Source organism: Myotis yumanensis, unplaced genomic scaffold (assembly GCF_028538775.1).
Source record: "Myotis yumanensis isolate MYYU_CA2020_CCGP unplaced genomic scaffold, mMyoYum1.0.hap1 SCAF_6, whole genome shotgun sequence".
In the NCBI taxonomy this organism is placed as follows: Eukaryota; Metazoa; Chordata; class Mammalia; order Chiroptera; family Vespertilionidae; genus Myotis; species Myotis yumanensis.
In genome coordinates, this window is record NW_027223757.1 from 8,154,957 (window position 1) to 8,181,345 (window position 26,389).

At 41.8% G+C, this 26,389-nt stretch overlaps 1 protein-coding gene across 2 annotated transcripts in view; it reads left to right on the forward strand.

Annotated features, from left to right (window-relative positions):
- The window catches only part of SYNE1 (spectrin repeat containing nuclear envelope protein 1), a 384,525-nt gene that overhangs the window by 242,089 nt on the left and 116,047 nt on the right, over window positions 1-26,389 (forward strand). For both annotated transcript variants that reach the window (XM_070417448.1, XM_070417449.1), the window contains 6 exons: window positions 467-607; window positions 7,981-8,148; window positions 8,361-8,522; window positions 18,524-18,718; window positions 20,710-20,883; window positions 22,819-23,010. In XM_070417448.1, the coding sequence (XP_070273549.1) occupies window positions 467-607; window positions 7,981-8,148; window positions 8,361-8,522; window positions 18,524-18,718; window positions 20,710-20,883; window positions 22,819-23,010 (1,032 nt within the window). The remainder of the gene's footprint in view (window positions 1-466; window positions 608-7,980; window positions 8,149-8,360; window positions 8,523-18,523; window positions 18,719-20,709; window positions 20,884-22,818; window positions 23,011-26,389) is intronic.

Consider the following 26,389-nt stretch of genomic DNA (forward strand, 5'->3'; position numbering starts at 1 on the left):
ATGTCTAGTGCATAACCGATACTTAGGTGACATGTCCCTCCGGGTGCAATTGTCTTCTCAGAATATTTGAAATTTGAGCTGTACACAAAAGTCCAAGCTTCATTTGATAGACCCTTCCATCATGTGTACAATTCATGTTTTTTTAAAAAAATGATTTATAAAGGTACAAACAATCAAGAAAAGGAAAATAAATTAGAGAACTATTTCATCAATCACAAAACTTTTACTCTGATATGCACCTGCTAGCCCTGTTTCTTTACAAATGGTTCCTAGCTTCATGTTCACCTGCACCACACTTTTAAATACTAACACAAGTGTAACACGAGTGTGTATGAGATGCGGGTCTCAGTCATTCTAACCTTTGTTATACTAGTATCATGATCTCTGTTTGACCTCTGCCTGGCCAGGTCTTTTGTTGCACAGCTAATTGATTTTTGTGTCCTCTGGGCTACCTTTTGTGTGACAGATGACTGCAGGTCGCTGTCACACTCTGCTCTCACCTGTCACCGAGGAGTCTGGGGAGGAAGGAACCAGCAGTGAGATCTCCTCTCCGCCTGCCTGTCGCTCCCCGTCTCCTGTGGCAAACACCGAAGCTTCTGTGAACCAGGTACCTACCACCCGCCTGGGGGGCCCCCCTCGCTGTGCTCTCTGGACGGCTGCAGGACCTCATTCCTGTCGGGCTGAGGGTGTGAATCCTGGCCTTTGAGGAACACACCATGAGGTGTGACAGTTGCACAAGCTGTGATTGTCATGTGAGACCACTCCTGGCTTTCCAGGTCATCTCCTCTCCAGGGCTCCTGGCAATGAGATGAGCAAAAACTGGGTCACAGAAATGATAGCCGGAGAAGGCTCTGTTTTAAGGCATGTGGCTCTGGTGTCTGACAGCTCTCGGTAATAGAGCCCTGCACCCTAACAGAAAAGGAAATGTTTATGTCGCCCGTGTAAAATAACGTGGTTCTATTGCTCTGTGAACATGTATTGACATTAATTTTGACAACTACCAGCTCAGATTTTTTAAAATATATTTTTTAATTGATTTCAGAGAGGAAGGGAGAGGGAGAGAGACATAGAAACATCAATGATAAGAGAGAATCATTGATCAGCTGCCTCTTATATGTCTCCTATTGGGAATGAGCCCACAACCCAGGCATGTGCCCTGACTGGGAATCAAACCGTGACCTCCTGGTTCATGGATCGACGCTCAACCACTGAGCCAAATCAGCCAGGCCCAGCTCAGATTTTGAAGCTGGAAAACTTCGGTTCGTCATATCATGCTTTTGTTTCATTTACTAATGGTCATCCAATTTAAAGGGCTGGCTGCCGGTTTATATATTAGAATGCCCAAGTAGATTTGAGCTTTTACACTTATCATTCAATAATCTTAAATTTTATTTTTTTATAAAATAGGAACAATGCCTTGTTTTGAGATGCCTTTTATCACACATTATATTAAAATAGATTCTATAAAAGTATGTCAAAATTTTTCATGGAAATATTAGATAGAAATAAAAAAGACACTCATATAATAATCAACAAATTTTAAGGCATGTTGAGTAATACTACCTTTTTCTCATTTAGCCAAAACAACTAAACATTATTTAAAAAATTGTGTTACTATGAAATTACGTAAATAAAAAAAAGAAAGAAAATTATGTAAATGTTCTAAGAGGTCTGGCTGTATTATCAAGGAAGAAATAAACAGAGCACCCGAGCCGGTGTGACTCAGTGGACTGAAGGGTCCCTGGTTCAATTCCAGTCAAGGGCACATGCCTAGGTTGCAGGCCCGATCCCCAGTGTTGGGCATGCAGGAAGCATCCAATCAATGATTCTCATCATTGATGTTTCCATCTCTCCCTATCCCATCCTCTCTGAAATCAATACAAATATATTGAAAAAATATTACAGAGAGCAAAGGCTCCATTAACTATATTACAAATTGATCATACTTTTTAAAATTTTAAAGCAGAAGCATTCAAAATAGGGTTTCTGTGATAAAGACAACCCCTCCTCCCCCCAGAAAGGAGAATAAAATTGATGACGCCTTTAGATGAACAGTTCTCTTGGTTAAAATCTCTATAGCTCGAGGGCAGTTAGTGGTTCATCCATTCATCAGCTACATCCTGAGTGCCTGTTCGGAGTGAGGTCTTGTGCCTGGTCCCAGAGGTGCAGCAAAGGGGAAGACAGCTGGGCTTTCTGCCCTCCAGGCCCTTGTAATCTACAGAGAAAGATGGCTGTGGGACCAATAATAACAAAAGTGATGAGAGGAAATTGAAAAACAGCACAAATGGGGAAGTTCAGGGTGCTCTGGAGGATTTGGGGAACTGTTCTCCAAATTCTGATTTTAAAATATGCATTACTCACTCTTTGAAATGTTCTTTCCTGTGGTCACATATTCTTAGGATCAGAGAAACATGGCTGCAGTCAGCTGTTGATTGTTTAGAAAAAAATATATGCCTAATATTCTTAAAAGTGAACAATAAACACTGGCCTTGAGACTAACACTGTGGGAAGAATATCCCTTTTCTGAAAATATAAGTCTTGATGCTGCTTTTCCTAAAGTGTCTTTCAAAGGACATGAAAGTGTCCTGTAAATGATAATTACTTATCATAATTTAACTATCGAGCTCAAGCAAATCCCCAAATTGAGTGAGATTATGCTTTATTTTAATCCCACTTGTCACCTCTCTCCATCAAAGGCAACTATCAATTAAATCACATTATTAATCTAACATACTTATATGTGATACTACAAATTCTTTCTTTTTAAATTTCATTCAATTTATGTTCGGCAGCTCTACTAGGAGGAAGCTATTAAAAAGCAAGTGTTATGCTTGGTGTTGCCCTAACAAATTGACCCCATCATCTACGGCCACATGCCATCCTTCCACAGTAATGTAAGCCAGGGGAGAAGGAATAAATACAGCCCTAGCCGGTTTGGCTCAGTGGATAAAGCATCTGCCTGTGGACTAAAGGGTCCTGGGTTCAATTCCGGTCAAAGGCACATGCCCGGGTTGCATGCTCAATCCCCAGTAGGGGGCGTGCAGGAGGCAGCCGATCAATGATTCTCTCTCATCATTGAGGTTTTCATTTCTCTCTCCCTCTCCCTTCCTCTCTGAAATCAATAAAAATATATTTTTTTTTTAAAAAAAAAAAAGAAAAGGAACAAATACAACATGGCCAGTGAAGCATTGGATTCACGAAAGTTTGTCTTGAAACTGGGAAGGACATTTAGAATTCGCATGCGTTCCAGTTTTCAGACTCAAAACACTGTACCGAATGTGCACAGCTGCTTTATACAGGCGCAGCGGCTTAAAAAGGTTTTGTGCTTGCTGCTCCTGTAAGTAGATCCCTGTTATATAACGAGCGGATCGCCCACTTTCGGGGTGTTCTGTCTCTGACAATAGCTGTTAGCTGAAATGTGGTTCCAGTTTCACCCGCTGGAGGATAGATGAAGGAAGCAGCCCCAGGATGGGCTGCAGGCTCCGTGGTCCCGGTGGAAGCAAGCCAAGCAAGACTGCAGCTCCTGGGAGAGCTGAGGAGAGCACAGCTTTGAAAGGGGATAGTGTAAGGGCTGGGGCGCTGGGCTCCAGGTTAAAGGTCAGCGCAGGCCCCAGCTCTCCCTCCTCTAAGCTGAACGTCCTTGGCAAGTGCCTCAGTCCCCGCATCTGCAATGGGAAGCAGTGCTGTCGCTTTCACACAATTGTGAAAAAAGTTTAAATATGATGCTAATCGTGAAAAGTACCCTTTTGACTGGAAAATGGTGATGAAATGGTAGCTATTGTTTTCTGAGTTTATTTCTTTAGGAATCTACTGGATAACAACTCTTGGAACTTAGCCACATAAGTCACAGACACATATTTCTCAGGGTGATTCCTCAAAATGACAAAGATTGCCTTTATTTGGTACCTACTTAAAGCACTGATGGATTTATTTTATTGAATCCATGTCATTCTCAAAGAGGTCCAAGTTATTCATCTACAAAAGGTGGTATATGTTCAAACCCTTAAAACACACACACATAACAGTTGTCATTCCTGTCTAACAGGCCTGAGCCACACATACACACTCATAATCAAACACAAAAGCACCAGAAAAAAAGATATTTTGGTAACAGATTTTTTTATTCTAGCTCTTTTAAGAGCCTTTTAACAATTTATAATAGAGCCTTTAATTTAAAAATGTTTACAACACTTAAAGCAACTTTTCCCTTGAGGAGTGTAATAGTATAGACATGTAAATAAAACAATAGGTTTAAAGAAGTACTTTGACATGGATGATTCATGATGTACATGTATGTCTGCCTGTTATTTGCCAAACAGCAGGATGTGCTCAGGATCAGAGACTGCAGGCATTTCTCCTTCAGGGAGCTCCCAGCCTGAGAGCAGCAGGGAATTACAGTAGATCGGGATGCGTGCTCTGACAGCGAGCACCTAAAACCAGGCTGGAGTCCAGGATTGGTCAAGGATGGCACCTTTAACTTTAAGACAAGAGTGCAAGTTAGGCAGCTGTGAAGTTTTCCAGGCAGAAGGAACCCCAGGTAGGAAGGTGTGCTATCAGGAAGGAAAATGGCCCATCAAGGCAACTGCAAACAGTATCGGTGGGACTGGAGGAACAGATTTGGTGGAGAAGGAGAAAGAGAAATGAAGCTTAGAGGGATGCAGGAAACACACCCTGAAGGACCTTGGATGCCACACAAATGAATTTGAATTTGATCCAGGAGCTAAGAGTTAACTGTTGATGAAAATCGACTAGAAGCTGTGTACGGAAGTGAGTTTTAGATGGATCAACCTGGGCGGATGTGGACAGTAGAATGGAGATGCACCAATTCAGAGCCAGGGAGGGAGTTAGGGACAGAGTTGCTGTCAGAGCCAGGCCCAGACTCGAGCTGCAAATGGGAGAGACAGCAGGGGGATGGTGGCCACCTGGACAGCACCGCTCCACATACAGGAGGCAGCCTCTCCCCTGTTAGAATTGCTGCGGCCCCGTGGACACAGCGTCCAGGCTTCCTTCCCTACCTTCTGATTTGCAGGAGAAGCCATGAATCTGGATTCTTACCAAATCTCCCTGTCTCGGTGAAGAGTGATTTAATCAATTTGAAACACTGTATAAACCAAGCTACAGGTGTACGGGCTGCCAGTTTACAGCCTGGGAATGGGGGAAGGCGCTGTAATGAGAATTTGCACCAATGCTGTGGCAGAGGCATGCGTCAGTAGAATGTCATTTTTACATAAGCAGTAGGTGGTAAGGGGAGAAGAAATAGTAAATAAATATCAGGTTGATAGCTTAGGTGGAAGACGGATAATGCTTTATCATGTTTTCCTAAGTTCATTTGTCACGCTTGATTGCTTTTTAAATGTTGAGTTGAAAGAGACTGGGATATACTCATTCAACTGTGTATGTGAGTCAGGAGCTTATAAATACACCCACGTTTGAGAATGAGCGGAGAAAAACTACAAACGAGAAAGACTGAATGACTAGAGAGCTGGGTGTAGAGCAAAGAGATGAAAGGCACGTGTTTCCAGAAAGGATGGCCGGTGGCATGGATGCTACTGAGCGGTCAAGCCAGAGAAAGGCTGGAACATACTCCTGTTATTTCGTAGGGAAGAGCCACTGATGATGAGGCAAGAACAATGGCAGTGGACTCGTTAGGACTGAAGTTCAACTGGGCTTTTAGAAGTTGATTGAGGGTGAGAAAGTGAACATATAAAGCGTAAACTACCATTTTCAGAAGCTGCATTATGAACCGAAAGGGAGGAAAGTAAGAAATAAATGGTGATTACAAATGTGTATACAGCATATGCACATGTAACGACCCATCAGTGATTTGTGAAATTCCTAATATATGATATCCTGCAAGAAAATAATTATGAAAGAAAGACTATTTGCAGGGGTTTTCAGAGGGAAAAGATTTGACTCTGTGCTGAGGAGAAAGTCAAGAGAGAGGGAGAGGATGTTAAGGGCCTGAGCCCTTGAAAGCAAAGATGGATGGGATTCTAGGAGGGTGAGCCTTAAGCAAGGAAACTGGCCAGAATAAGATAAAGGTGAGTCTGAATACAGACATACTTTTGGAAATTTCAGAATTTTAGGAGTATCTCTTGGGTGGCTTCATTGCGTGTCTGTACGCATGTGTGTGTATGGGAGCACGCACATACATGCATCCTTTAAAGTAAAATTATATTGAGTTCTGGTTGGGGTTTTCCAAGTGAGTGAAGCAGAGGTCAAATGGACAGAGGAAACGAAGCTGTTGGCAAAAAAAAGGTTTAAGTAACTTTTTAGATGTCACTGGTGCATGGGGGTTGAACCAAGTCAGCGCTGACAGGCTATCATGTTCAAGGGTGTGGAGGACTGAAGTGGGTTGGAGGCGCATGAGGATGAATGAATATGAGCTTTTCCAAGGACTGGAGAACACCAAGGTCACCGACCAAGGAGGTGACAGGGCTAGGAAAGGAGAGGAACCCGTCTCCATGTCCCAGTGCCATCAGTAAATGTTAGAGACTTATTTGGAGCCTCGGCAACACCAACAACATAGTTAGGTCTCCTGGCCCTTCACCTGGGACTGTAGTGAATCCTCAGAAGCACCCAGTGCTGCGCAGAGGAGGGACCAGTGCAGGAGATGGGAGTGACTGGCCCCAATTATATGACTACGTGGGAGGAGAATGCCGACTGGACCTCAGGTGTCCTGGCTTCTCAGGTGTCAGACTGCTGTCTGCATTCATGCCACTACAGGACCCTGCCCCTCTCCCCTACTGACCCCAACCACCAGGCCCCTTCCTGCTATGGCCTTGGTTTCTCAGGCAGCTGGGACCTTCTTCACTACATTTTACCAAGACATTATTATCCATAAGGTTCAGGTATTTAAAATTAACATAATTTTATTCAATAACATAACTGTAAAAGGAGTGAACTTTATAATAGCAATACCCAGAATCTAAACATTACTTACCAATTCAACTTCTACTAATATACAAATAACCACAGAAACAAATGGAAACACCTGACTTATATGTCTTGATATAATAGATCCTATTGTCAATATTAATATATAATATGACTTATAACCCAAGGAATAAGAATAATACAAGGGCCTGATTTTTTATCATTCACTTTGATTACTTTTTTTGTGTACTTTCCAGGAATTGATTAGAAGGCAACCTTTTTTCATTTGTTTCTTAGAGTAGTTTTAACTTCCCTATTATTTTTTCCCATTTTTAAAGTGAAAATATTTAAATTAATTTCCATGAAGAATGAGCTCTCAAATATGGAAGATCTGGCTATCCCTGAAAAATGACTTTCTGTAGATTTAATTTTACTTAAAGCAAATTATTCAGAACTTTAAGCAATGCATTAAGCAGAATTTTAGAAAAGGTTCAGAAAAGATTACTTAGGGTTTTTGTTTGTTTTGCTATAGTAGTTAATCTTTAAATACGTGTACCACTTCAATCCTTTGTATTTCCATTTTAACAAATACAAAATAAGAATGAGTTTTGACAACTTTTATTGCTAAATTTGTTGATTTTTTTAACATAAGCTGAAATTCTAAAGCAACTATAATGTGCTTTGATACGACTTCTACATTCTTCTTGCCACAAGAATTTACTCACTTTAATAGTATGTAGCCCCGCCCTAGCTGATTTGGCTCAGTGGATAGAGCGTAGGCCTGCGGACTGAAGAGTCCCGGGTTCTATCCAGATCAAGGGCACATGCCCTGGTTCTGGGCTCAATCCCCAGTAGGGGCCCTGCAGGAGGCAGCCAATCAATGATTCTCTCTCATCATTGATGTTTCTATCTCTCTCTCCCTCTCCCTTCCTCTCTGAAATCAATAATAATAATAATAATAATAATAATAAAAATAGTCTGTAGCCCCTGGGACAGGTGTGAATCCCCGCCCCCCCCCCCCCCCCCCGGACAGATAGCACGCAGGGCATGTGAACCCACACTCTGTCTTCCCCTTGACTCCAGCGCTGTGCTTTGCCCCCACAGGATATTGCTTATTACCAAGCCTTGTCTGCCGAGAGGTTGCAGACCGATGCCGCGAGGATCCAGCCCAGCGCGCTGCCACCCCAGGAGTTCTATGAGCCAGTGCTGGAGCCCTCGGCCACCGCTATGCTGGACAACCTGCAGCGTTCCTGGGAAACTTTAAAGAACGTGGTAAGTCATTGAAACGTGGACGGATTTGAGCCCACCAGACACCAGTGACCTTCGTGGTTGCCTTTTGCAATCCACACAGAGAGTTTACACATGCCCTGCACCGCTGACCACCCTCTATTGGGCCACAGAGGGAAAGCAGTGAGGAAAGCAGTGTCATAACCTAGAAGATAAAGGGCGAGGAAGCGTTTGGTAATATCCCTTTTCTGCTTTAGATCAGCGAAAAGCAGCGCACGCTCTATGAAGCTCTGGAACGCCAGCAGCGGTACCAGGACTCCCTGCAGGCCATCTCCACGAAGATGGAGGCCATCGAGCTGAAACTCGGTGAGAATCTGGAGCCGGGCCGGAGTCCAGAGAGCCAGATGGCTGAGCATCAGGTAAAAATATCGGTGACTTCAGTTTCCTGCATGACTTCATAGGTGCACTCTTGTGACTGGTCACCGGCCAAGCGTGTGTGGGAGAGCAGACTGACATTTTTTTACTGTATCAGTTCTCACCGAGTAAACAAGGTTCCAAATGCTGGTGGTTTCTACTCCTGCTTCAGGGAGGGATCGAGGAGGGAAAGAAAGAAAGTCAGACCTTGAACCTAATGAAAGGATGCTGCATGCATTGCTGTTGCATTTTTTTTTTTTTTACCATTGTAATTTTTTTAATTCTTTTTTTTTTTTATTATTGCTTAAAGTGTTACAAAGAGTATTACATATGTCTCCTTCTTTTTCCCCCCCTTGACATTCCCCCGGCCTCCCCCTCCCCCCAGTGTCTTATGTCCATTGGTTATGCTTATATGCATGCATACAAGTCCTTCCGTTGATCTCTTACCCCCCACCCCGTTCCCGCCCTCCAACCCTCCCCGGGCTTCCCGCTGTAGTTTGACAGTCTGTTAGATGCTGCTCTGCCTCTGTATCTATTTTTGTTATTTTTATTATACAAAGTGTAGTTCCTTTTATTTTTAAAAAATCTTTATTGTTGACAGTATTGCATATGTCCGTTCCATGCCTGTATTTCCTTTATTTTGTTGTAAACTGTTGGAAGAATAAGACACCCTTCCATCTACCTTCTCTGGGTATTGCTGTTCTAAGAAACTTAACCATGTGCCCAGCACCTCCCATTATCACTTAAGAGAATAGCTCTCGGACTTCAATGGGCAAAGAAACAGTTGAAGAGTAAGGGCTTCTAAGTTATAATCTTGTGCTTGTTCTTGCCTTGAATTCCTTTTTAAGAGGTTACGTAAACTAGGCAAAGCTCTAACATTCTATGAGAAAGAGACAATTATTTCAACCTAACCCAGAAAGCTATTGTTTAAAATGCATCAATTTAAAATGCATGATAAAATGGTAAAACCTGGGTCACGCTTTAGCATTTTATCAGGTGCACTATTAGTGCACGATCAGGTATAAGGGAGGTGCGAGGGTACGAGGCTTACATTCACCTCAATATTATCACCATGATGTGGGGAAGTGCTGTCTGCCCCGGCCAAAGCTCAGGGGCTGCGGCAGCCCCACAGAGAGCAGAAGAAAAGGAAAATATTTTTAGATGCAAATTAAGAGCTATAAAAGCATGCCGCGTTATGTGTATCTGCCAAGTACACGTTTATCTTCCCCCTAATTTGCATTTGTGTAGTTTCAGAACCTTGGAATATCTTGTTTGTTCATGTGTGCGGTCTGAGGTGAAATGGCATTCTTTTACAATATAGGAGCTTGCAGTAGAAGATAAAAATAAAGGCGTTTTATCTAGAGACAGCATACTGAGAATATGACTTCAGGTTTTTGACACTTCTGGGACTTTGTAAGATAGAGATCAAAGTGCCTATCATCCATTTGAGGCCTTATTTTGTGTCTTTCTGTTTCCCAAAGTCACCCCTAGTCAGTCTGGTTTGGGGAGGGTGCCGTACATAAATATATAAAATTAAAATTAACCTCTGTTTACCTAAACCAAACCAATCGTGAGGATAGTCAGGGACTTCGGTGACTAATTCCAATGTGGTTTTCCCTGAGCTCCACAGTCCTCTTTAACTGACACCTCAGTTTTCTAATTGTCAGGGCCACCTCGTTGTCATCTGAAGGGGTTTTTCACGCAGCCTCAGTGTGCTTCTGGGGCTCTGTCTACAGTGTTGCAGCCCCCACCCCATCACCCATGCTTCCCTGTCCCTGGAGGGGACCTCTCTCCATTCCATCACAGCTCCCTTTGAGCTTCCAAAGGAATTTGGCATAAATTATCCCGAGGCTGCCCTAGCCAGTTTGGCTTAGTAGATAGAGCATCGGCCTGTGGCCTGAAGGGTCCCGGGTTCTGATTCCAGTCAGGGGCATATACCTGGGTTACAGGTCCAATTCCTGGCCCTGGTCCAGGGCATGTCCAGGAGGCAACCAATGATGTGTCTCTTTCACATCGATGTTTCTCTCTCTCTCTGTCTCTCCCCCTCCCTCCCACTGTCTCTAAAAATCAATGGAAAAATATCCACAGGTGAGGATTCAAAACAAAACACAACAAAACATTAGTAAATTATCTGAAAGCTGGAATAGAGTGAATTTGAGTGTCACTCACTTAGATTAGCAGAAGCCCATGTTTCTGGAGAGGATCACACAGCTCACCTCTCTCTCCTTCCGGGTCCTCTCTGCCTTTGCTCAAGGCTCACCATTCTTATGTCCCAGGTGACTGACACCTGCCCCCCCCCCCCAAAACAAACAAACAAACAAAAAAACCCAAACCCTTCCCTGGGTCCCACAGGACTTAGGAACTCTATGAAAACGGGATCCTGGTGATTTGCCCTGGTGATCTGCCTGGTGACATTATAGAGTTGCTGATTGAAAATGCCACCACCTCCATGCCTCCAGGCGTTCCTAGGAAAATACACACAAGCTAAGAATAGAGCAAATTATTATTTTGTTCAAGGGATTTAATGGAGAAAACTCAAAATTGTATATTAATGCTAAGTATTGCAAATTAGAAATGAACCTGTAACTTTTCTTGTAATGAGGACCAACCATGTGACTTTTTCTAAGTGGAGAGTGGTAACGCTAACAATCATTGCAGTGAGGCGAGGTAGCTAATTCAATGATGACTGCCTATTTGAGCTTAACAATTATGTTAATGCTCTAATGCAGTGGTTCTCAACCTTCTGGCCCTTTAAATACAGTTCCTCATGTGTTACCCCCAACCATAAAATTATTCTCGTTGCTACTTCATACTATAATTTTGCTACTGTTATGAATCGTAATGTAAATATCTGATATGCAGGATGGTCTTAGGCGACCCCTGTGAAAGGGTCGTTCGACCCCCAAAGGGGTCGCCACCCACAGGTTGAGAACCGCTGCTCTAATGAGAGGGAAAGAAGTATAAGTAATGTGTAATGTCTCATGTAATCGCAAATCTGACATTTTCCATCTGACCTACTTTTTGCTGTCAGAAACTATGTTCCACAAATTCTGGGACAGAGCGGCCCACATGTAAAGCTCATGGTATCACAGCGTCTAAATTGATTCTTAGCTTCTGGAATGGTACTTAAAAAATTCCAAGCAGTGCCCAGCCAGCGTGGCTCTGTGGTTGAGCATCAGCCTATGAACCAGGAGATCACCGTTTGATTCCCAGTCAGGGCACCATACCCGGGTTGCGGCTCGATCCCCTGCAGAGGGTGTGCAGGAGGCAGCCAATCAATGATTCTCTCATCATTGAAATTTCTCTCTCTCTCTTTCCCTTCCTCTCTCTCTAAAATCAATAAAATAAATTTTTAAAAATGTCCAGGCACTACTGTAGAATCACTGTTTCTAAATTCCACTGAATGTGGTGAGAAAGTCCAGTACATTTTTTCATATTTCCTAGAAATTAATACAAACACTTCAGTTGTTATTTCTTCCCCAACACTCGCTCAGAAGCATTCATGTTTCTTTTGAGAGCTAACTGAATTCCTGCATTATTCCTTTAAACTTATGTCCAAATCTACTGAATTTGGGTGGAATACTGTGACTTTCCTGTTATCCTCTATACATTGTTTGACAGATTACATTTTAAGACATTCACGGGCTCATACTCTGGCTTGTGGCTGTTGTTCTGAGCATCCAGCCCTCTGTGATGGGACCTCTGTCCTAGGCAGCTAACTCTTTGTGGGAGTGTGTGGTCTCTGCCTCACCAAGTCAGTGATGGCTAGTAGACAGAGCTCTGAGGTTATTTTGTTTTGGTGTTAATAGGTACAGCCACTCAACATTTGAAATGAACTATGCTGCTGTAGATAGTTCTGAAAGTCACAATGAAATTCATGTTTACATTTGGTGTTGAACCAAACCATGTTCTCTCTAGAGTGAGTCATTTTAGAGAAGCTCAAGGTAGGTAGTTCTCGAAACCACGAAAGTGTCATGCACACGCCCTGCTTCTCACCACAAGTCAGAAGCCCAAAGACTTGCCTTTCATCTTCCTCTCCTTGGTTTTGAGTCAGACATCCTGGGGAAGCAGCTGGCCACCAGCCCAGACAGGGCTAGGGGGTGAAGGCCTATTTGACTGCTGGCTGGATCTTTTCGTAATAAAATTGAAGTGAAATTCACATCCTATAGCAGTAACCATTTTAAAGTGTATGATTCTGTGGCATTTACAAAAACATTTCATCACCCATAGAGAAAACCCCAGGAAGCTTGGCTGTGAAATCTATAGCTGTCTTCCAAAAATATCCGCCCTCCCTTGAGAGTAAACAGAAGCATGAATAGGGAGGCTCCACTCTCACAGGATGAAACTTAACCGTGCTAGAATCTCTCATTTCCTAGTTCTTTCATTACGTCTTCAGAGCATTCAGGGAGCTGCCTCAGAACCTTGCGAGCTGGAAACGGAAGCTGGTGACTTCGCTTTACCCTTGATTGGTCAAAGCGACTGAGATTAAATGAAGAGGCTTTTGTTGTTGTTGTTGCTTCAAGATTCAGATACATGTTTTCTCTGTCAAGAGTAAGAATGAATTCAACCAGATCTGTTGAGCATCTACTATGTGCACAGCTGAAATAGGTGAACTCTTTTCACTAATTTGTGGTTTTAAAAACCTACTATAGGGTGGAGTGGATTACCAAGATATTGTACCAAAAAGAAAATTTTAAAAAAAGTGATTGTGGGCTACAGCAGTGGGAAGTAGCTAGAAGGAACCTCTTGCAGGTCTTTGGGGAGAGGCAGATTTTGAAAATTTGGAATGGCAACAGGAGTGGGTAGAAGGCACTATAAATGTACTTGTGAGGAAAGCCACAGATGTGCAATAGTGAGGGGGCTATTCTTGCTCATACCGAGGGTCAATGCAGAAAAAGACAATGCGGTCCAACTAGTTATGGAGAAGCCTTTAAATTAAACAGACCAAATAATGCAAATGTTATATTTTCGGCAACCAAATACCAAGAAGTTATTATAAGGTAGTATGAAATAATTTACTGGACAAAAAGCATCTTTAAAAATATATTTTTTTTTATTTCAAAGAGGAAGGGAGAGGGAGAAAGATAGAAACATCAATAATAAGAATCATTGATTTGATCAGCTGCCTCCTGCACTGGGGATGTGCCCTGACCTGGAATCCAACCATGACCTCCTGGTTCATAGGTCAACCCTCAACCAATAAGCCACTCTGCCCAGGCCAAAAAGCATTTTGAATGTATAGGAAGCAAGATCAGTCTGTAATTCATTACAATCCAATTATAATATCCCAGTAAGTTCTTTGGCGGAGACTGACAAGCTAATTCTAAAATATATGGCAAATGTATGAAAAGATATATATTGAAATTTGAAAGGGTCAAGAATAGCCAATGCAACCTTGAAGAAGATGAGTAAAGTTGAAGGATGTATCATTTAGAGCAGGGGTCCTCAAATTTTTTAAACAGGGGGCCAGTTCACTGTCCCTCAGAACTTTGGAGGGCCGGACTATAGTTTAAAAAAAAACTATGAATAAATTTCTATGAACACAGCGGCGGCAAAAACACCCGGCAGGCCGGATAAATGTTTTCGGCGGGCTACATGTGGCCTGTGGGCCGTAGTTTGAGGACCCCTGATTTAGAGTGAGATTTACAACGCTATAGTGTTTATGGGAGTGTGGTATTGGCACAGCCAGCCAGCCAAAGGGTCCATGGAACAGAACTGGAAGGCAGAAGCACACTCACATCTACACAGACACTTGGCTTATGTAAAAAATTAGACTGCAAAGCACGGAGTAAAAAATCATTTTTAATAAATAATGCAGGGTTAGTTGGCTATCCAGATAAAAAATTGTTGACCCCCCCTACCTACATTGGACACAAAAATTAAGTTCAGGTGGATTGTAGATCTAAATGTGAAGGGAAAATAAAACGTTTTCCAACAGTGCTTCTCAAACTATCTGTAGTAAATAACCTTTAAACAATTTTATTTAAACTTTCTAGCCCATCACAAACCATTATCTTTGCAACATAAAATAAAATAAAATAAAATAAAATAAAATAAAATAAAATAAAATAAAATAAAATACTTATTGGATATCAGGTCAATGTCATGTAGCTATAAAGTTTCCTAACATTTACCTATTTTATCATCACTCGGTCATGAACTGGCGACAAACATTTTGCAGACTAATGCCATTTTTTTCCGACCACACTTTGAATAGCATTCTTCTAGAAGAAACATGTGAGAATATGTTCATGACCTTGAGGTAGGCAAAGATCACTTAAATAGGACACCAAAAGCCCTAACATTTTGTTGTTGTTGTTAATCCTCTCCTGAGGATATTTTTCCATTGATTTTTAGAGACAGTGGAAGAGAGAGGAAAAGACAGAAAGAAACATCAATGTGAGAGAAACACATCGATTGGTTGCCTCCTGCACAAGCACTGACCAGGGCATGGGCCAGGGAGGAGCCCGAAATCAAGGTACATGCCCTTGATCAGAATCGAACCCGGGACCCTTTGGTCCGAAGGCCGACATTCTATCCCAGGGGTGGGCAAACTTTTTGACTCGAGGGCCACAATGGGTTCTTAAACTGGACCGGAGGGCCGGAACAAAAGCATGGATGGAGTGTTTGTGTGAACTAATATAAATTCAAAGTAAACATCATTACATAAAAGGGTACGGTCTTTTTTTTTTTTTTTTTTTTTTTAGTTTTATTCATTTCAAACGGGCCGGATCTGGCCCGCGGGCCATAGTTTGCCCACGGCTGCTCTATCTACTGAGCCAAACCGGCTAGGGCACCTAACTTTTTTAATAGAGGAAAATGCTGGTACATCAAACTACCAAAAGGGACCATTAAGCAAGTCTTTTCCCATTAAGGCACACCCAGATTACAACATGGGGGCAGATATTTGCAATACGCAAAACGAAAAGAGACACAGGCACTCTTACCCAGAGGAAACAACTCCACACCTCAGCAAGAAAAGGGCAGGATCCAATAGAAAATGGGCAGGAGGTTTTTAGCGGGCGGTCACCAAAGAGGATGTGCAGGTGGCCACAAACATAGGAAAAGCATTCAATCTCATTAGTCATCAGGGAGATGCAGATTAAAGGACAATGAGATCACCTCTATGAACCCACTAGAAAGGCTGACATGGAAAAGATCTACAAACCATGTGACCATGGAATATGCTACAGCGATGAACATGATCAGCTCTTTGTACATGAGGCAGCACAAGAGACTTTCACAGTCCCGACAGGGAGTGGAAGAGGCCAGACACAAAGCAGTACATCAGGGGTGATTCCACTATCCAGAGCCCACACAGGCAAAAATAACCCGCACGTTTACCAGCCAACACCCTAGCTGGCGATCCTTGGGAAGGGGGGAGAGACTGACAGGGAGCAGGATCAGGGGGCGTATAGTCCTGGGCGTGTTCTCCTTCTTGCTCAGGGGGGTGGGAGCATGGCTGTGTGCAGTTGGTGAGACTTCACAGAGCTGTACATTTAGTGTGTGCACTTCCTAGGTGTATCTACTAATGTCAGTGTCATCGCTAAAAATCCAGTTAAACCTGATGACACTTGATATTAGGGAAAGAGAAGTTCTACTTATTTGTTTTGTTAATATTTGTTGAGAGCCTACAGGAGAAGGCACCGTGCTTGCAGGGAAGCCTGCAGTCCTGTGAAGAGATGGGGATTAGGCACATGGGGTCACTGGGAACTATGAAACACGGGCAAATACAAAGCCCCTTCTGCAGTAAGGCCTGTTTTCTAACACACATTTAAATCCCAAGTAAGACTCCCTCCTGCCATGATTACAGCTACACAGCAAGTCATAAAGCATGAAAAATGGAAAATAAAAACCATGTATAATTGTGATTGACGTTAATTGGGAAAACAGGGTGCTTGCTACTTTACAGAAATTGCTGAGCATGGATGGACCTGGAGAGCATTATGCTAAGTGAAATAATCAGAGGGGGACAAATACCAGATGGTTTCACTTATATGTGGAATCTAATGGACAAAATAAAATAAAATAGAAACAGATTCATAGATACTGAGAACAGACTGACAGCTGTCAGAGGGGAAGAAATAGAGGGGCTAGGTGAAAAAGTTAAAGGGATTAAGCAAAAAAAAAAAAAAAAAACAAACACAAAAAAAACAGCCCTAGCTGGTTTGACTTAGTGGATAGAGTGGCAGCCTGTGGACTGAAGGGTCCCAGGTTTGATTCCAGTCAAGGGCACATGCTGGGGTTGCAGGCTCCATCCCCAGTGGGGGTGTGCTGGAGGCAGGGATCAATGATTCTCTCTCATCATTGATGTTTCCATCTCTCTCCCTCTCCCTCTCTGAAATCAATAAAAATATATTTCAAAAACAAAAAAATAAAGAAAACCTCATAGACAACAGTATGGTGATTATCAGAGGGAAAGGGAGGATCAGAGCGTGGGTAGGAGAGGGTAAAGGGAGCATAAAGGTGGCAGAAAGAGACTTGACTTGGGGTGGTGAACACATAATACAATATACAGATGACGTATTATAGAATTGTACCCCTAAAACCTATATAATCTTATTAACCAATGTCACCCCAATAAATTCAATAAGTAAATAGATTGCTGAGGGTCCTAGAGTCACTAATATGAAGGCAAGACTATAGGAGCTGGGAGAGAGTGTAGTATAAGAGGTAGGCAGGGGTAAGGCCAGACAAGTACATGGGAAGGAGCTTGGATTTTACTTTACAGGTGATAAGCCACTAAGTATCTTAAAGCAGGTGAGTGAGAGGGTCTGATTTACCTTTTTAAAAGCTCGCTCTAATCACTTGGTGAAGAGGGGATTGGAGAGACGAGAATGTGAGCAGGTAGCCCCAACACTAGGCTCTGACTGAGGGTGGAGCAGAGGAGAGACACAGACACACAAGCAAACATTTGGATTTGGTGCGGGATTGGATTGAGCCAGTGAAGTAGAGAAAGTGTGAGGAATGGCCCCTGGGTCTGGAGGTGGAGATATGCCCAGAAGGGTGGCTCCTTTACTTAGGTGGAGAAGGAAGGGGAGGAGGCAGGCTCCACACGTCATAGGATGGAGATACCCATGAGATGTGTAAGTTGAATATAGGAGCCTGTTGTTAGGATGGATGTCTGGGTTAGGGATGCACCTTTGGAGGGGTTCAGCCTTGGAAACCATTGAAAGCCTTGGGAATGGCCCTCACCTGGGACAGATACAGAGCGAGGAAAGAGGGGCTGGAAATCAGCCCTGTGAAACGGCAAATGTTAGCTGGGGAAGCAAAGGAGAAAAATGAGAGGGTGGTGAATGCGAACAGGTGATAGATGGCTCCCATCTTGTATAATGTGAGTTTGGGATTAAAACGCATGGCTGTCTCAAACCTGGGGAACTTGGGAGTGGGAATGGGAAAAATTGTGTGGAAGAAGAAAGTGATGAATTTTATATTCAACATAGAATTGTAGATGCGAGCATGAATTGAGCATGCCCCCGCCCCCTAGATCAGTGATGGCGAACCTTTTGAGCTTGGCGTGTCAGCATTTTGAAAAATCCTAACTTAACTCTGGTGCCTTGTCATATATAGAAATTTTTTGATATTTGCAACCATAGTAAAACAAAGATTTATATTTTTGATATTTATTTTATATATTTAAATGCCATTTAACAAAGAAAAATCAACCCAAAAAAATGAGTTCGAGTGTCACCTCTGACACGCGTGTCATAGGTTCGCCATCACTGCCCTAGATTATAGATGAGCCTATTGAAAACCAGAAAGATTCATGAACTTGTTCAAATTCACTTAATTTAATGACACACAGGATTTTGAAATCAGAACTTTTCTGACAGGTCGTGTGGGACTTTCATGTTGGAACTTGTGTTAGTAGGCCCCCTATCTGCTGGTTAAACGGCTTTGAGTGAAATATATCCACTCATCTCAACTGATGGGAGACTGAGCTGGTGACAGGATTTCTCAGTCCCCAGAAATCCGGACTTGAGTGTGATTCCCGTCTTTCCCGCAGGCACTGATGGATGAGATCCTCATGCTCCAAGATGAAATCAGCGAGCTGCAGGCATCCCTCGCAAACGAGCTGGTATCCGAGTCCCCGGAGTCTGACCCCGGGGAGCAGCTGGCCTTGCAGTCCACGCTCACCGTCTTGGCGGAGCGCATGTCCACCATCAAGATGAAGGCGTCAGGGAAACGACAGCTTTTGGAGGTAACATAACTCCGAAGCCCCACATGTCCATGTCCCTTAGAGTTGTGTTGACAAGTGTCTGGGTTACTTTGTGACGTACAGTTTTTCTTTTAAAAAAATATTTATTTCTATTTATTTCAGAGAGGACAGAAGAGGGAGAGAGAGAGAGAATCATTGATTGGCTGCCTCCTGCATGTCCCCTACTGGGAATTGGGCCAAGCCCTGACTGGGAATAAAACCGTGATCTCCTGGTTCATAGGTCAATGCTCAACCACTGAGCTACAGGGGCTGGGCATGATGTACAGTTTCATTGTTCCTCATACATGAGGAGCTGGTACTATGTCTCAGGGAGGGTCTCATGAATGGATCACTGGGTGAGTGTGTAGCCAGAAAAGCATCTTCTCACTTCTTTTTGCCTCATTTCAGCATGAAAAGCTGAGAATGTAGAAAGTAAATAGTTAGTAGACATGAACCTTATGAAGAATAACTATGGAAGGTTTGCACAGTGGTTTGCTATCCTATATAATAAAAGCCTAATATGCAAATCAACTGAACGGCGGAATGACCAGCGGAACAACCAGTGGAAAGACCAGTTGCTATGATGAGCACTGACCACCAGGGGGCAGATGCTCAATGCAGTAGCTGCCCCCAGCTCACAGGCCCCAGGCCGGCCAAGGCGGGTGCCAGCGGGGGGAGGGGGGGGTGGCCCCGATCACCCTGCCGATTACCCCACAGATCAGCCCTGTTTGCCAGCCAGGCCTATGGACCCTACCTGTGCACTAATTTTGTGCACCGGGCCTCTAGGGTTTAAATAAGAGCATATTATGAATACTATTACTAATGCTGTGAAGAATAAATCTTTAGTCAGTGTTAGCCAATTCAAGCACACTGATTCATGAAAGTTTATTTTTGCTTTATTCTCTCTTATCATTTCTGGCCCTAAATATATAGGACATTAGACCTGAGACTCCACAAAATCCTTTAGAGTATCTGGCTCCTTGTACCTCTGGGATATAATCAGTTCTCAATACATTTCTTATTACATGAACTTAATATTATTTTATTTGGCTGATGATTATACTATAATTCAATTAAACATGGTCCTGTTGTTGGGTGTGTAGGCTCCTTCTAGTTTTACCTGTTATAAGATTAGTCAGATAATATATTCATGTATTTCTTGTTCAGAATAAATTTAAAATCAATGTTTCTGCTTTATTTAAAGTTTATGTTAAACTATTTTTCATGTAATTTAAAAATAATAAGTTATTTATAAAGTAATTTTAAAATAAGGTATTTAGAGTACCTTATTTTAAGAATTAACTTTTTAATGTATTAATATTATCCCCAATCATTCTATGAAACATTTGTGGAGTTTCAAAATTAAAATTAAGTGATTGGCTTGGTGTGTTTTTTTTAATATGAATTATTTACCATCATTGAAAAAAACCACACAGAGATCTAACAATAACAACAGCAAAAAGAATTTCTTCTTTCATTCAAGAAACTAGTAACACGGGGCCACTTCTTCTTGCAGGGAATCAATTGCCTGAAATTCATGATGCTTTCTTTCAAGGTGGACCATATGTTCTTCAGTTTGTCACAGTCCCCACCACTCCTTGCAGTTTCCCTACATTGAGGTCATGTACCTATTTCCAACCCACCATCTTATGCCATTGTTTTGTTCTAATCTTTGATCAATTTTCAACATTCACATTATCTACCTGGTCCTGTATTATGTACGAATACTTAAACTCTAGGTGCACATTAGAATCAAAGGGAAAGATTTTTAAAAACATGAATCTTGAAACTCATCTCCAGAAATTCTGATTTATTGCTCTGGTATGTGGCCAAGAATAGTTTTTTTTGTGTATGATTTGTTTTGTTTTTGTCTTGCTTTTGAAGTTTCACAGTTGATTCTGGTGTGCAGCCAGAGATGAGATCATTGTTCTTGTGTTGAATCCTAATGATTTTACCTTCGGGCGATCTATGTGACATTCTGCTTAATTCATTAGGAGAAGTTAAATGATCAGCTGGAGGAACAGAGGCAGGAACAGGCCCTGCAGAGATACCGCTCTGAAGTTGACAAGCTGGACCACTGGCTCTTAAGCACTAAGGCCACTCTGGACGTCACGCTAGGCACCTCCAAGGAGCCCATGGACATGGAGGCCCAGCTGGTGGACTGCCAGGTACGGAAATGATCTTTTCAGATGTGAAAACATAATGGTAAAAAGCATATTTTCAGATGTGAAAACATAATGGTAAAAAGGCTTGATATGGATATACGATTTTTTTCCAAGCCATATACTTCACATATTTAGAGAGTAGGCCAACAATACCTTATAAAAGCTTAAATGAAATTCAGACTTCAACTCAGTCTTTTGAAAAATTTTACCAGTAAGTTCCCAATTTTAGAAAATCTTCAACTTCCTGAAGGAAATTGTTAAAAGATCATAGATACCAAAACACTTATAGTGCCTGTATTTGGTGCTAATAAGACATTCAGAGCCAATGAGAAGAATTGGTGTCAGAGCATCAGACTGTGGATGAATACAGCAGGAGGTGTCCCTAGGTGCTCTGTTGCAATTTTTGTTCTAATTCTGATATTTAATTTTTACAAACTTGGTCGAACTGTCAGTTTGAGGCAGACAGACTGAACACAAGAAGGTGTCTTTTGGAGCAGAGAATATCCTTTCTCTGATGTGAGGTCCCTAGGAATTAAGGTAGATACAATGACATTAAGGTTTTCATTATATTATTACTAGAGGCCCGATGCACAAAATTCGTGCAAGGGGCTCGGTCCTCGCAGCCACAGTGGCTTGCCTTGGCCCTTGCAGCCCCGGCTTCATCTGGAAGGTCATCTGGAAGGACATCTGGAAGGTCGTTCAGCTGTCCGGCCTAATTAGCATATTACGCTTTTACTCTTATAGATTGTCTTACCTCTATGTCATGAAAAATTTCAAGCACACACGTAAGTATAGAGAATAGATAATGAACTCCCTGTGCCAATCATTGAATTTCAAAGATTATCCACAGATTGTACTTCACACATGGGTGACGTATGTTTTAAAAGCTCTTTCATTTAACTAACTAGCAAGTTTCTAGAAAATCCTACCTAATCTGCAGGGTTAAGTATCAGTAAGCATGACTTCATATTTATCCCGTTTGACATCAGAGGAAATACACAAAAGGTGGGGAATGATACATCCTTATGTACAAACCGTTCATTGATGAACATTGTCTTTTTTTAAAAAAATAGGTAGTATTCCATTTTGGCCATTCCTTTTATGATTTGATATTTATTGTAGTATTGACTATTATAATTTGAATTTTTTAATTCCTTGGGCAGTTTACCTGTGTGTATGGAAGGCATTGTTCTTCTCTGCTTTGATGCTAAACAATAGAGAGCTACATGACAGTGTTTTTTATTCTTTAGACCATCTTTTTTAAAGTTTCTTTCTGAAGAGACATCTATTTTTAGCATTTCCTTTTAGCATTTGAAATTGCCACATGCACTTCAAAATATGATTGTCATTACTCCCTCCACTCACTTCGGATACCTCTATTTTTATCATTACACATAAAGTCCATAATTCCAATAATATATTTCAGGACTTTTTACAAAGTACTAAAATCATCTTTTGGCAATATCTTTAGAATCTAGAAGCATATGGAATCACACAAATATGTAACACTTCCTTAGTCAATTTAAATCTAGTATTTGAGCCGGGTGTATAATTATAATGGGGGCTATTACACAGAATTGGGGCCACATTATGACGTTTGGGGCTCTGAGCACTTTGCTTCCATGGGTCCCTTCTATAAAAATGGTCTTTTTCTCCTCATCCTGTTGCCTATCTAAAGTGGGCTTCCCATGTGTTTTTTTTCCATATATTCTTATTATATAATATCTAATCTTTAAGTAAGAGAAGAACTTAGAAGCTCAAGGTATTTTTAAAAATCTGTATATACTGTTCAAGGCTGTAGGGAACCTAGGGAAAAAAACCCTGAAGACATATTCTTTGGATGAAAGACGTAAGGAAGTGTTGTGTCTCGCTGTGGGAAACGGTCTTTGTAGAGGCCGACAGGGTGTGTGAGTTTCACCCTTATTTCTGTGCTCCCAGAACATGCTGGTGGAAATAGAGCAGAAGGTGGTGGCCCTGTCGGAGCTCTCTGTCCACAATGACAACCTGCTGCTGGAGGGCAAGGCCCACACGAAGGACGAGGCCGAGCAGCTGGCGGTGAAGCTGAGAACCCTCAAGGGGAGTCTCCTGGAGCTTCAGAGAGCCCTGCACGACAAGCAGCTGAACATCCAGGTGAGGCTCCAGCCCCTAGTGAGGCAATGCTGCAAGGACCCCCGGATCCTTGTGCGTTGCTGGCATGCCTTTTCTGAGCCCGTCCATATAAAGCAGCGGTTCTCAACCTGTGAGTCGCGACCATCGGAAAACACATATAGCATATCAGATATTTACATTACGATTCATAACAGTAGCAACATTACAGTTGTGAAGTAGCAACGAAAATAATTTTATGGTTGGGGGTCACCACAACATGAGGAGCTGTATTAAAGGGTCGCGGCATCAGGAAGGTTGAGAACCACTGAAGGAAAAGGTGGGGAATGATACATACTTATGTACCTACCTGCATTACACAAACTTTGGCATAGATTTTCAAATAGGTTTTATAAGGACTGTTTGAATCTGTAGACCTAAAGGTTGCAGTGTAGGAAAAGAAAGAAATAGCAAAATCCAGCAAGACACAATTTTAAAAAAATGTAAACGTGGTTCATAAATCAAGGTATCCTATAACATTTTCACATTTTTCTTTTATTCCTCCTACATTCTACTTTTCAGATATACCTAGACTTTTATTTAGGACCCACAACTTTAGGCTTGTCATGTATTCCAGGTGAATTGAACATTTTTACTATCATGTAGTGACCTTAACATTCCTTTATAGTGATTTTTGTTTTATATTACTAGAGCTTTTGGTAGGTAATATTTGCCTAGTTTATATTTTAACTTTCCTTTGATTTTACCTTTTCTGTGTTCTTATGTTGTAGATTTGCTTCTTGTAAAGAACATTTAGCTATATTTTGTTGGTTTGAAATATTTTATTTAATCAGAAAAATCCATTATTTTTAAAGGGTAGTTTAGTCCATTTATATTTACTGTGATTACTGATATGTTTAAACTTATATCACCCAACTTTTTGTTTTCTATTTTTTCTGCTTTATTATTTTTATCCCTTTTAACCTTTGTTTTAACTGAGAGCTTTCCTTTGCTTTTTTGCCCTCTACTTTTTACCATGCATATCTAATAAATTCTAAGTTTATATCTTAATCTCTCTCTAGATCCTTATAAGAGAACCCTAAAACACTTTTACTCAGATTTCTCCCCAGGAAACTTTCATACTGTTATTGTCCGAAATCAAAGACAATTGAATAGGTAGGAAAATTGTTATTGATTGGATAAAGGAAAAGCAATTAGCTGGTGATAGCATTCTCAAGGCAGTAATGTCTGAAAAATTCCTTTAAGGCTAGTAGGGGGTGGTTCAATAAATTTAAGAAAAAAGTGTTTATTTATATATTAAACAGTACATTAGACAGGTATATAAGAAAGGTTGAATCAGAATCATTTGGGGGTCTGAAATGGATTGATTCAATTTATATTATTTCTAATGGGAAAAAATGATTCAGTTTTCGAACAAATCGCTTCTCGAACAGCCTCTTGGAATGAATGAAGTTCGAGAAACGAGGTTCCACTGTAACTCAGTGGAGGAAAACCTGATGAAAAAGGAGTGAGATTGCAAGAACCAACTTGTGTAGGAGGGAGAAGATAGGATCCAGTATCGGGAGGGAAGGGAATACCCATATTTGAGTGCAGATGCTGGCCGGGGACGGGCCACAAAAGTCGTGGTGGGAATTCAATGGCCATTCACTGTGATTGCTTCTTTTTTCTCAGTGTAATGATTTTTTCAGACTAACCTACCTATCTTCAGTTCTCTGTTAACGGCATGATTATATGATCGAAAACATCAAACCTAATCAATAGAAAACTATTAGAAGCAATGGTTTCTTCTCTGGGATAGCTCATTTATGAAGCTCCAGCTGGGCCCTGCCCCCTGAGGCAGGTAGGAATGGAAGGGACAGAGGATTGGTCCAAGGACACATCGAAGATTAAATGGGCACACATCCCAGGGGCTCGGGCCTGGGGAGGGAATGTGAACTCATGAAGCAGGTCCAGCCAGGACCTTGGCAAGCATCTGAGGAGCAGCTGTGCACTCCAGCTATCAGCACACAAGAATTGACAGTCAGCATTGCTAGGTCTTCCAGAGAAAGGAAATGAGGATTTATATCTAAAATCTTCTAATTTGAAAAACTTAATTCTAAAATTTAAAAATAATGTGTGTGCCAAATAAAGCATATCCAGGTGGCAGAGATGGTTCTGCTGTTCTAACGTCCCCCCCAGCTTGGTCCCACCAGGTATTCACCAGAGACCTGGGCGAGATCCTTGAACTTCCCTTTCTTACAGATCAGTTTTCTCATCTGTAAAATGGGGATAATAATAGTATTTAACTTTAAAATATTCTGAGGATATTATGTTAAGGCAGGTAATGTTCATACGAGGCACTCAAATCACAGTGAGTATAATAATGAATAACAATAGCTAACAGTTTGCAAAACACATTCGTTGTGAGGAAAGGCCCTGCTAAATGCTCGAAGGCTAGACTAGTCTGGGCTGGGCTGTGCTGACAGCCACCTGTGCTGCTCACACCTGGGAGGTGCTGCCCCAGGCCACAGAGGGTCTTCACATTGAGTCAAGGCCTGATGCAGCCTGCAGGTGTAAGCTATCCTGGGGATACTGTTGTGCAAACTATTTGACTGCCTTGAAATTAGTCATTGTTCATTTTTAAAATACTTATACATTTTACCATCTTTCATCTAATGAGTTTCCAGCATGTAAGATTTTGATGGCTTGTTTTTTAAAAAATAATTAGACCTTTTTGAAGAGATTATTTTTCCAGTTGTAGGACTAAAAGGAACGCTGTGTGGATTATTGTTGCCATGAAAAGGATTGTTCCCCTTCGTGTAGAAAGTTCAGAATTGATCTGAGATTCACTAAGGGCTGTTGGGGGAAAGACATCTTCCATCAAATGTACATGTTAGTGAAGTTGGACTCTTCAGTTGGGGTTGGTGAGAGTCAGGAGGACTGGAATAGCTTCCTAACTCGTGTGGGGCCTGAGGCACCTCATTTCTCAGAGCTACTTATTTATAAAGTGGCCATCTCTGTTAAGGCCATTCTCTCTAGGTGGACTTCTGTTTGTATCAATGAATAACCAACCTCTTTAGCTCCCCCTCCCCCATGGGTTCTTTCTCTATGTGAAGGGACACAGACTTACTGGCATACGATAATATCTCTTGAATTACGTTATCTTTTCTTTTACAAGAAGCTTAGGTCATTTCACACGTTATTATCCCCCCAGGGAGCAGTGAGTTAGCCCTATATAAATAATTAAATGCTTTATAAAGAAATGTTTTATTTACTGTTTAGCATTCTCCAGTCCTCGCTAATCTTCTAAGGAATGTTCCTGGCAAAAGCAGTTACTGTTCTAGTATTTCCAAAATAAACAGCTATGTGGCTCCGCCCACGGGGGACTCTGGGGACCGAAGTCATTTACTTCCTAGTCCCTAGC